The following is a 12,241-nucleotide window of genomic DNA, read 5'->3' on the forward strand; positions in this document are numbered from 1 at the left end:
CAAAGGGGAAGAGCTGCTGCCACAAGCCTGCACTGCATTTCAAGGTTGTGGGTTCAAGCCCAGTCTTGGGTTTGAGCCTTTGGCTTTACTTCAGGTTTGAGTAGCAATCTCAAGGTTAAATACAACAAACAAAGGGTTGGTTAGTGTGTGGTGAAGTAGCACAGCGGAAGAGCTGCTGAAATAAGCCCCTGCACTGCATTTCAAGGTTGTGGGTTCAAGCCCACTCTTGGTTTTGAGCCTTTGGCTTTACTTCAGGTTTGAGTAGCAATCTCAAGGTTAAATACAACAAAGGGTTGGTTTGTGTGTGGTGAAGTAGCACAGTGGAAGAGCTGCTGCCACAAGCCTGCACTGCATTTCAAGGTTGTGGGTTCAAGCCCAGTCTTGGGTTTGAGCCTTTGGCTTTACTTCAGGTTTGAGTAGCAATCTCAAGGTTAAATACAACAAACAAAGGGTTGGTTAGTGTGTGGTGAAGTAGCACAGCGGAAGAGCTGCTGAAATAAGCCCCTGCACTGCATTTCAAGGTTGTGGGTTCAAGCCCACTCTTGGTTTTGAGCCTTTGGCTTTACTTCAGGTTTGAGTAGCAATCTCAAGGTTAAATACAACAAACAAAGGGTTGGTTAGTGTGTGGTGAAGTAGCACAGTGGAAGAGCTGCTGACATAAGCCCCTGCACTGCACTTGAAGGTTGTGGGTTCAAGCCCAGATGTGGAAATAGCATTTAAAAGAGTTTTGAGGTTTAGTTCACATGCTCAAGGTTAAATAGGAGAATCAAAGTTGGTAAAATGTGACCAGGACTGGTAGTGTAGGGGTGCAAGCTAGAGCCCAGAAGCCTCTGTGCGCACCGCCAGTGGGTTCAAATCCCGCTCGTGCCAAGTCTTGAGCACACTGCCGCGGAGGTAGTAGTGGGGGCATTGTCCCCACGGTTGTTTCGGAGAAGTGAACCCTAGGGGTTATGCAAAAAGACAAGGCGCGTTCACTTGAGTTATGATGGCATTGTCAAGAATGATGAAGAATCTTTTGCTACTGAATTGAATTTGATGTTAATTGCTTTGCTTTAGCCTTTTAGCACTTATTAGCCATGCTACATAGCAGAGGTGGGAACAAGTCACTGTTAGGCAAGTCTCAAGTCATTGCCGTCGAGTCAAAGACGAAGCAAGTCCCAAGTCGAGTCACAAGTCAAAGCCAACAAGTCTCAAGTCGAGTCACAAGTCGTACCATTTTAGTTTCGAGTCATTTCGAGTCCTTTTATTATAGTGGGGACGGGGAACCCTGGGTGATGGTGCGCTGCCTCACAGACCTAGACTACGAAGGGAAGGGTAATGGTGGATCGACTGTGACTGTGTTATAGTACTGTAACGCTCACCCCAATGCTGCAGCGTAAATAAGGAGGCGATGACTGGCTTGCAACTCCGCTGCATTTATTTATATAAAACAACTCAACTTCGGTCACTGTTGGCCGCATACACGGCCCCCCAAAACTCGGGTTGTCTCGCGTAACTACAGCTGGTAACAGAGCATAACGTGAACACATGCAACATCTGCATAACTGATTAACTAATAACTTTAACTCAGCTCATTACACTACTTTAAAACGGACGTTGACATAATGTTGGCGAGGATTTCCATCGGAGTCTGAATCCGGGTTTTGACGGGAGAGAAGGCCGGATGAGTAAGTAAAGATGAGCAGATGTGTCTCATTCAGTGGTCACACTGACATGAAACTTATTACAGCCTCTGAGGGCATTTTTCAAGACAATCCCATGTTTGTCTACTTCAGGGCATCCTGTGGACAACCTTAAACTGACAGTCTGGCACAGGGTGTAGATTTGTTTACCCTTTTTAGTGCATCCACCCTCCAATTCTGTTACATTAAAATTCAACTCACTTGTGCCCTTACCAATGCAGGAAAGATGAATAGCATGGTTGATCCTCCAAGATGCACCAATCCGTCTCTGGGGCAATATCCCATTATGATTTTTTATAAATGTCAGTTACCCAAAACTAAAAAAGGATTTAGGAAGAGCCACCATGTCCCTTGAGGGTTGAACTCAGATTCAATTCAATTCATTTTATTTTGTATACCCCAAAATCGCAAATTACAAATTTGCCTCAGAGGGCTTTACAGTCTGTACGCATGCAACATCCTCTGTCCCGAAACCCTCACATTGGCACAGGAAAAACTCCCCAAAATATGAAAAAAAACCTTCAATGGGGAAAAAAGGGAAGAAACCTTAGGGAGAACGTCAGAGGAGGGATCCCTCTCCCGAGATGGCCGTGTGGTTAAAACAATGAGTTGGTTTATTTACAGTCTGACAGAAACCAATTGATTCCAGCAAAGAAAGAAATGAAGTACCAAGGCTGTCGTTATCGACATCCACATGAATGTTAAAGTCACCCACTATAATTACCATGTCCGTTTTAAGGACCAAACTCGTTAAGAACTGTGAAAATCACATAAAAATTCAGAATAAGGACCTGGGGCCCTGGACACTATTACAAAGAGAATCGGCTGGATTATTTTCCAGGTTGGTTGTGAAAGACTGAAAGTCAGACTTTCAAATGAGTTATAATCTAGTTTAGGTTTAAGGTTTATTAAAAGGCAGGAGTCATAAATAGCTGCCACTCCACCCCCTCGGCCTGTGCCTCGGGGGATATGAGTATTAACATGACTTGGAGGAGTCGCTTCGTTTAAGCTAAAGTACTCCCCATCCGATAGCCATGTTTCAGTAAGACAGAAAATATCAACATGGTTGTCAGATATTAGTTCATTTACTAAAACAGCTTTAGAGCACAGAGATCTAATATTCAAAAGTCCCCCTTTAATTCTCCTAGTTTGTTGCACAGTTGTATTGTTACATTTAACTTTGATTAAGTTATTAAATATAACTCCTCGGTTGTTTACCTTTAACTTAAATAACGGTGTCCGTGGGGCAGAAACAGTTTCTATAGAGTTAATGACGCTGAGTGACTGCTCGGAATGAAGCGCAGAGAAGTGTGTAAGACTGCGACTCTGCTTCCTGGTCTGAACTCTGGGTCATGGATTAAGTCCATTAAGAAACTGGGTCAGGTTCTTAGAAATGAGTTGAGCTCCATCCAAAGTTGGATGGATGCCGTCCCTCCTAATCAGACCAGGCACTCCCCAAAACGTCTTCCAGTGATCAACGAAGCCCACATTATTTACTGGGCACCACCTCGACAACCAGCGGCGGAATGACGACATGCGGCTATACATGTCGTCACTGATCAAGTTTGGGAGGGGGCCAGAGAAAACTACGGTGTCCGACATTGTTTTAGCGTATGTACACACCGATTCCACGTTAACTTTTGTGACTTCCGAGTGGCGTAACCGGGAGTCATTACCGCCGACATGTATTACAATCTTAATGTATTTACGTTTATCCTTAGCCAGCAGTTTAAGATAAGACTCAATGGCCCCTGGTTCCGCTAACTTCACGTTCCTCAGAATGGAGCTACCTATCACCAGCGGGTGTGTCGCTGAGTGGGGAGAATCGGTTTGAAACGTGAAGTGGTTGGTGGTTAACCGTGTGCTTCGACTTAAGACTTACGCTTACTCCGGACAGTCACCCAGCCTCCCGGCCGCTCGGGGGTTGCCGGGGGACGGTTAGCAGGAGCAAACGATACGTCTATGTGGTCCGCACCGACTATAGGAGATGGCTGGTTAACAGCGGCTACCTCCATGGTGCGGAGCCGTGCTTCTAACTCACTAAGCCTCGCCTCCAAGCGATCAAATATACTACACGTCTTACATGTACCATTATCCGTAAGGGAGGCAGAGGAATAGCTAAACATGTGACACACCGAGCAAGAGAGCAGGGGAGGTAGGGAGGGAAGACATCACAATGTTAGCTGCTAAGCTAATGCTAAAAGAGGTAGCGCTAACGCTAAACAACGTCTAAGCAACTATTCGTTTAAACGATAAAGTGCTGGACGGCGAGGCGTTTAACAACGTCTCACGTAGATAATTCGCCGCTTGTACTGACAATATCACGACAGAATCAACTTGGTATCGCAAGAGCTCTGAGAGAGTTCAATGACATCAAACACGCTGTCGACAGGAAGTGACGCAACAGACTCACCGCACCGGAACCACCTGAGATAAGGTTTAAAGTACAGAAATTTGGGGAATTTGGCATTAGTGACAGGGACGTGTAGGTTGCTCCATCTAAGATTATTCCAGTCATGTCATGGGAAAAAAAATATTGTGAAAAAAGTCAAAATATGTTGGGTCAAAAAAGAAAAGATTTTTTTTAAATAATAGTTAAAGAATTATTATAAAAAAATATATGTAAGGTAATATATATATAATATAATATATATATATTATTAGGGCCGGGACTCGATTAAAAATATTAATCTAATTAATTAGAGGCTTTGTAATTAATTAATCAAAATTAATCGCATTTTAATTGCATAAATATTTGACCTGAGAACAGTAAGTAATTTTTTCACATGGATTTTTATTTTTGTTCAACCAATTCCAGCAGACAAGTGTAGAAATAGCATGTTCTTTAAACTATGTTTTTTTAAGTAGACCAATACTTTCAAGTACATTCAGAACATTGGTTATTTTTTCAGACGTGGACTTAGTTACCCTGGTCCTTAAACCAGTCATCTGGTGCAGTGTGGGTTGGGTGTGGGTCCTTGTACGTCCACGCTAGCTGCTAATTGTTTTGCGTTGAGGTGATACTTGAGGCTCGATGTGAATTCCTTGTTGCACAGCTTGCACACAACCATGCTCGTATCGACGCTTCCATCCGTGTGTTTATTATAATAAGATTTCCCATTCACGGGGCCAACCGACACGGTCTCGTCAGCTTCTTCGTTCATGTTCACTGTGGTTTGTTGTTGTCTGAAGTGCTCCAGTATAATCGGTCCTCGGAAACTCATCCAGTGAGAAACGTTCCGCGGTGCAAAAAATACGTGTAAAAATGCGTAAAAAATGTTTAATGTGTTATTTTTTGTGTAATTAATTAATCTTAATTCACATTGTAATTAATTAATCGTAATTAATGCGCTAAAGTCCCGCCCCCCCGTTCTCGCGCCCCAGGTAATCCAAGAAGCTTTGGACAAAAGCTTGGATCGAGGGCTGACTTTCAGTAGATCGCAGCGAGGGAGCTGCTCTGCTACGTACGAAACCCTGACCCAGAATCAGGTCGTCATTTAGCACCAGGTTCTCCACAAACATGCGGTGCGAGGTAGGAGAGGGGCGACCATCATCCGGCCGCGCCCCAGCCCTGTCTCGAACGGCTCTACTCACCGGCCGAAGCCGGCTATCCTTGGCGAACCGAAGCTCCACAGCCCCACATGGAAAGAACCTATATAAACATACACTCACCGGCCACTTTATTAGGTACACCTGTCCAACTGCTCTTTAACACTTAATTTCTAAGCAGCCAATCACATGGCGGCAACTCAGTGCATTTAGGCATGTAGACATTGTCAAGACAATCTCCTGCAGTTCAAACCGAGCATCAGTATGGGGAAGAAAGGTGATTTGAGTGACTTTGAACGTGGCATGATTGTTGGTGCCAGAAGGGCTGGTCTGAGTATTTCAGAAACTGCTAATCTACTGGGATTTTCACGCACAACCATCTCTAGGGTTTACAGAGAATGGTCCGAAAAAGAAAAAACATCCAGTGAGCGGCAGTTCTGTGGGCGGAAATGCCTTGTTGATGCCAGAGGTCAGAGGAGAATGGCCAGACTGGTTCGAGCTGATAGAAGGGCAACAGTGACTCAAATAACCACCCGTTACAACCAAGGTGGGCATAAGAGCATCTCTGAACGCACAGTACGTCGAACTTTGAGGCAGATGGGCTACAGCAGCAGAAGACCACACCGGGTGCCACTCCTTTCAGCTAAGAACAGGAAACTGAGGCTACAATTTGCACAAGCTCATCGAAATTGGACAATAGAAGATTGGAAAAACGTTGCCTGGTCTGATGAGTCTCGATTTCTGCTGCGACATTCGGATGGTAGGGTCAGAATTTGGCGTCTACAACATGAAAGCATGGATCCATCCTGCCTTGTATCAACGGTTCAGGCTGGTGGTGGTGGTGTCATGGTGTGGGGAATATTTTCTTGGCACTCTTTGGGCCCCTTGGTACCAATTGAGCGTCGTTGCAACGCCACAGCCTACCAGAGTATTGTTGCTGACCATGTCCATCCCTTTATGACCACAATGTACCCAACTTCTGATGGCTACCTTCAGCAGGATAATGCGCCATGTCATAAAGCTGGAATCATCTCAGACTGGTTTCTTGAACATGACAATGAGTTCGCTGTACTCAAATGGCCTCCACAATCACCAGATCTCAATCCAATAGAGCATCTTTGGGATGTGGTGGAACGGGAGATTCGCATCATGGATGTGCAGCCGACAAATCTGCGGCAACTGTGTGATGCCATCATGTCAATATGGACCAAACTCCCAGAGGAATGCTTCCAGCACCTTGTTGAATCTATGCCACGAAGAATTGAGGCAGTTCTGAAGGCAAAAGGGGGTCCAACCCGTTACTAGCATGGGGTACCTAATAAAGTGGCCGGTGAGTGTATATGTTTTAATATATGTTTTGATATAGGTAATTGATATATGTGACATATATAAAATTGGGCGTTTTCCTATATGTTATATTATATATGTACATATATGCGCCACATATATGCGCGCATATATGCACGCATTCATGTACACATATATATACATGCATAAATGTACCTATATAGGTACATATATGCACATGTCCACCTATATATTAGTAAAATTATTAAAATCCAAACTAGGAAACAAAAATAAAAGCCTAAAATGTGGAAATTTACATTATTTATTTAAGGACTATCAAAATGTACAAAAATGACAACAACAAAAAATCATTTCATGGATCTTCGCATCTCTGCGAGCTTGGAATTTATAGCTGTGCCTATCTGCCCTCGGCTGGCTGCCGGCCATTTCTTCAATGTAGCATCTAGAGAAGACAAAAATAATTAGACAATATAATAATATTGTAACAATAATGAGCGAATGGCATTCAGCCATCTGTTCTGAATTAACAAATCCTGACTTTTTAACACATTCCGTGTTCTCTGGGCTGGGCTTTGAGCAAACAAGACCTTTTGTTTTACACACACACCATGCTCGAAGAAGGTATGTATTAAAATCAAGTAAATCAATTACCGGCATAGACAAAATAAGGCAGGACAGAGGGGATTAAGGGTGAAGGAGGGGTGAATATTATTTATGAACACTTCAGACAACAACAATATGCCATGAGGTTATTTGCATGTTCTACAAAATAGAAGACTACACACCTTACAGCACATTGAGCGCAATACCCCAGAAATTTGGCTTTAGAAAAGGAAAGGTGGGATCAAAAAGTGAGCAAGCAATGAATTAGTATTATAGGTGCTAAGCAGATATAGTAACAATAATGGGTGCCCTACCTTATCCAGTCTCCATTGATGCCTAATAAACATTGATACAAGTAGGCTATGGTTAAAGTGGTGAACTTATAAACTTTTGTTTTCCCTTCTCAACACATTATGCATTTACTCACCAATAATGGCTGCCTTTTTTATTTTGTCCAGGGCAACCAGCTGCTCCCCGTCCCCTCTGGTTGGCATCCCACCTTAAAGTAATATTTCAAAATTATTATGAAAGGCGGGTAAAATGAAGGTGGAGTAAGCAAGAGTTTTTTTTATATATACACACACATCACGTTTTCTTGAGGTGCAAGGAAATACAAAAATGGCAAGTAAAAAAGCGATGGTATGCCCGCACACAAACATGATTTATTCCACTGCATGTAACGCCTCGGCTCGGCTCGCTTTGCTTTTCCACTGCGTGGTACGACTCGTCTTAGTACGGCACAGCTCGGTTCGCTTTAACTCAGTTGCTTTTCCACTGCAGAAGTACCACTTCAGTATGTTCATGTCACGTTTAAAGTACCGGTACGGTACGCTTAGAACATCAACAGACCAGGTACCATTTAAAGCGAGCCGTACCATGCTGTACTATGCAGTGGAAAAGTGCCATAATTGGATCCTACAAAGCATACAGTTTATACTCATCCTTACTACATAATGTTATTCACCTGTGGTTTCGCTGAGTTTTTAGTTGTTGCCGCAGTCTTGTTAGAGAAGAAAAACATCTTTTCAACATTTGTATGCATGTGGGGCAATATGCTGCATATATGTGGCTCAACAAGGTCTTCTTTCCCCGCTGATTCTGCCAAGCCCGTTCCCTTGGCTGTGGTTTCGCTAGATAATAGGTAGGGACAGTGGGAATCTCGTTCATCCATTCATGCGCGTCACTAATTAGTTGACGAGGCATTTGGCTACTTTTAAGAGAGGAATGAACGGCCCCCCCCGAGATCATAACTCCGAAGTGCGGTGATCGGCCAAAGTCACTTACCATGGATACTTACCTAGAATCCCACGCGGCGAAAACGTGTCCTGCCCGGGCTGCTCAGCTTCTACAAAGCGCGTCGCTAGGAATAGACTCCCCGCTGCCCCGCAATGGGGCACACTTCTGCATCTGCGAACTCGCCCGGGTGGCTTTCCAGAACCAACTAGCATATTCCAAGACATGACTCACCCTGTTGCATGAGTTGAGACGACGACTATTAACGGGGCTCATGCCCCCGAGAAGCCGCGACGAGGGAACCCGCCGCCCCTTTCCTCGTCTAAGTAATTGCTTACGTTACTCACGTCAGTCATGTCCCGAACCGAGAGTGCACCAAGAGGTGGCAATGCCAAGTGACTGGTCTCAAGTTCTTACCAGTATTGGTTATGCTGGCGCACGGAGCTATACTGCAATGCCCCACTCGGTCACAGAGGCCCTTTCCACTCAGGCTCCACAGACTCTTGTAACCTCGTTGTGAGAGGCTCACCCTGCTGCAAAGCCCTCCAAACGCAGGCAGGTTTCAGCTACAAACATCTAATTTTGACCCCCCTGTTAGCTCACAACACCACAATAGGTGGCCTTCGGGTCAGAGTGAAGGGTCACTCCCCTCCGTCGCGTAAGGAATCAGGTGGATCCCCCCGCTAGGGAGTTTAGCATGCTTCGAGTGAAAGCACACCCAACCGACTAGCGCCTAGCCTGGGCTAGTTGATTCGGCAGGTGAGTTGTTACACACTCCTTAGCGGATTCCGACTTCCATGGCCACCGTCCTGCTGTCTATATCGACCAACACCTTTGCTGGGTCTGATGAGCGTCGGCATCGGGCGCCTTAACCCGGCGTTCGGTTCATCCCGCAGCGCCAGTTCTGCTTACCAAAAGTGGCCCACTAGGCAGGTCGTATTGTTTGCAGAGTCCCGAGTGATTTAAGGGGGTGTGGGGGGGATTTTAGCCCCGTGTCAGACTGACGGATATGGCTGGGGGGAGTGAGGGGAGAGAATTTAGCTGTCTGACAGCTTGGTGTATGAAGCAGTCTCTGAGTCTGGTGGTACGGCAGCGGAGGCTCCTATACCTTCTTCCAGAGGGTAGGAGGCTGAACAGACTGTGTGCGAGGTGGGTAGTGTCACTCGCAATCGAGGTAGCTTTCCGGATGAGGCGGGTGGTGTATATGTCTTTCAGGGAAGGGAGTGGGAGTGCCAGTGCTTTCATGCTGTGTTCAGTACAGCTACTGCCCCACACAGTGATGCAGCTGGACAGGATGCTTTCAATGGTGCCCCGGTAGAATGTGTTCAGGATTGGTGTGGGAGCTTTCACTTGCTTGAGCTTGCGGAGGAAGTATATTTCTGCTGGACTATTCAGTAACTTGCCGTGACGTGATTTTTTTATCTAAAACCCGAGCACCGGGAGAAAAGCCACCGAGGAAGAGAAGGTTGCCTACCTCCTGACGAACAGGTGGAAAGATCCACCTCTCCGTCCCTCCACCATTTTATCCCAAAACCCGAGCACCGGGAGAAAAACCAACGACCTAGATAAGGTCACCTACCTCCTGACGAACAGGTGGATGGATCCACCTCTCCGTCCCTCCACCATTTTTTTTCCAAAACCCGAGCACCGGGAGAAAAACCAACGACCTAGTGAAGGTCATCTACCTCCTGACGAACAGGTGGAAAAATCCACCTCTCCGTCCCTCCACTATCTACCTCCTCAAGCCCATCTCCGTCTCCATCGCCACCATCTTCCTCCTCATCTTTGCCAGCTCCGTGGCCCTGTCTTCCATCGGCCTCCCAAAGAATCCTAGGAGTTTTTTCTTCAGCCGGAGGCAAATGTTCTCCAGGAGCTTCTGATCCAACATCCGAAGCCTCTTATCCTCCTCCAGGAGAATCTTTTGGTAGCCCAGGTGCGTATTACGCTCCTCCAGAACCGTCTTTTCCTGGGCCAGGACCAGATTAGAATGCTGCAAATCAAGCTTTTCCTCCAGCAGGACCTTGTTACGCTCTTCCAGAATTAGTTTTTCATGCTCCAGGGCATCTAGTCTAGAAATCGTATTTCTCTGCTGGAGGATCATCTTATCATCCTCCTGCAACTTCTTGGTCTCATTGGCCAGCTCCTGAAACATTTTGGCGTCTTCTTGGAACTTTTTGGCGCCTTCTTGGAACTTCATGGCCTCGTGTGGGAACATCTCTTCTAGCGTTTTATTCTGTTCCCACAACTTATCCTGCTCCATCTGCTTTGTCTTGGCCTGCTCAGCATGGAGGGCAATAATCAGATTATTGTGTTCCCCCATGAGAATCTTGTACTCTTTTTTACAGTCTGTCTCGACTTGGAGAAGTTTGGTCTCCTTGAGATCATGAAGACGCTTCTTCAGACTGGCGATTTCTGACCCTTGACTCTGGATGGTCTTCTCAGCCTCAGCCATGGTCTTATTGCGACTGTTCTTATTACTTCGGGCTGGTAATAAAGAAGCTTGGTCGTCATCTTCGTCAAGCGTCTTCCAATAACCCATTGTTTTGGAAAACGCTTCCCCTTTATATTTCCTCGATTTTAGGAGCATTTCTGTGGCCATTGTTCTCAACATGATGTTCCTTATTAGTATTTGTCTTTAAATCCTTAATGTCTCCCTGGTTCTGCCTTCCGTGTGTGTTAAGGAGTTGATACTGTGGAACAGAGAATGTTGTGACTGACTGCAGCCAGTGTGATCTGGCTATAAGTGTTCTCAAGATCAGGGCGGGTGATGTCATAGGGTGATTGTCATGTGATTGTCATGTGATTGTCATGTGAGGTTCCGCCTCTGATGATCACATGACACGGAAAACAAGCTTAGTTTTCTTTACTGTAGATAGTTTGTATAATCAAATATGCTTTTACTCATTCATATTAATGCTTGGCAACAATGGAGCCCTAGGTTGAGCAGGTCCCTTGTATTTTACACACATTAAAAATGCTATGATTTCCTACAGTCATTTACACATGGTTCTAACTTTCTTTTGTATGCCGTGTTGCACCAGGCTCAGCTCTACACAGGACTACAAATGTCAAGAAGGATCTGTGAGGGAGAGCATCGGGTCGTGCCTTACTTCTGCTCTTCACTTATCTATAGAAAGTTGTAAATTGGCTTATTTGATGAAATTGCACTTTCTTGTTTTGTGTTCTTCTGGGTTTGTATCCTCGTGGTTGAAATGCATTTATTGAAAGTCATTTTGGATAAAAGCGTCAGCTAAATGACATGTAATGTAATATTAGTTTAAAACATACTAAAAACTTTATTTGTGTCAGAAAAATAAACGCCCTGTGCGAAGTTTGTAGAAAGGCAACTGCATGAATATAACCTACCATTGAGTCTTAACTTCACACCAACTGCTTATTTTAGCTTGGATCTTGTAACTCAATTCCAAAAGCAAAAAATCAATCATTGTTTAAGAAAGTTCCAGTTCCAGTATACACAATGCAGAGTGAGATCTTGTTCATAGAAGTACATTATACACTTCCAATGTTGTAATTAAGACAGATGTAATACACCCTGGAACAAATGTTTGTTTCTTACAATAAATTCATTCAGTCTTTGCCTATAATCAACAGCGGCCGGTGCTTGTTACTATAAGCTACATAAACCCAGACAAGCCCCACATGCTGGACTCAGGTTGGAACTGCCGACCATATCTGATCTGTAAGCTATAGTCTGCAATCTGTAAGGAAGACACAAATATGCTCACCAGTGGATCCAGTACAAGCAGAAAGCCATAAAACCCGCAGTAATGCACCCACACACACAAACACACCCTCGTTGCTCTGCTTGCATGCAGTGATCGTTAAACACGTTCATCACAACCTCC

General features: G+C 44.9%; 1 protein-coding gene across 3 annotated transcripts; it reads right to left on the minus strand.

The window, feature by feature from the left end:
- Positions 1-6,765: 6,765 nt before the first annotated feature.
- On the minus strand, positions 6,766-10,876 carry LOC134107866 (golgin subfamily A member 6-like protein 6). 3 transcript variants are annotated; one of them, XR_009942840.1, is made up of 4 exons: positions 8,107-10,865; positions 7,570-7,641; positions 7,457-7,478; positions 6,766-6,981 (listed from the first exon to the last, which is right to left on the minus strand). XR_009942840.1 is itself a non-coding variant. In XM_062559903.1 (3 exons), exon 1 carries the CDS (start codon positions 10,825-10,827, stop codon positions 10,108-10,110), a length of 720 nt encoding a protein of 239 aa, XP_062415887.1. In that variant the 5' UTR covers positions 10,828-10,876; the 3' UTR covers positions 6,766-6,981; positions 7,457-7,478; positions 7,570-10,107. The 3 variants fall into 3 exon arrangements, 2 of the variants coding, with proteins under 2 accessions (XP_062415887.1, XP_062415888.1); XM_062559903.1 differs by having other exon boundaries at positions 7,570-10,876; XM_062559904.1 differs by lacking the exon at positions 7,457-7,478 and having other exon boundaries at positions 7,570-10,876.
- Between the last annotated feature and the right edge of the window lie 1,365 nt (positions 10,877-12,241).

The sequence above is a fragment of the Pungitius pungitius genome, chromosome 21 (assembly GCF_949316345.1).
Source record: "Pungitius pungitius chromosome 21, fPunPun2.1, whole genome shotgun sequence".
NCBI lineage: Eukaryota > Metazoa > Chordata > Actinopteri > Perciformes > Gasterosteidae > Pungitius > Pungitius pungitius.

Excerpts from the sequence above, each read along its gene's own strand:
- LOC134107866 (XM_062559904.1), bottom strand. The coding sequence starts at position 10,827 with ATGGCTGAGGCTGAGAAGACCATCCAGAGTCAAGGGTCAGAAATCGCC.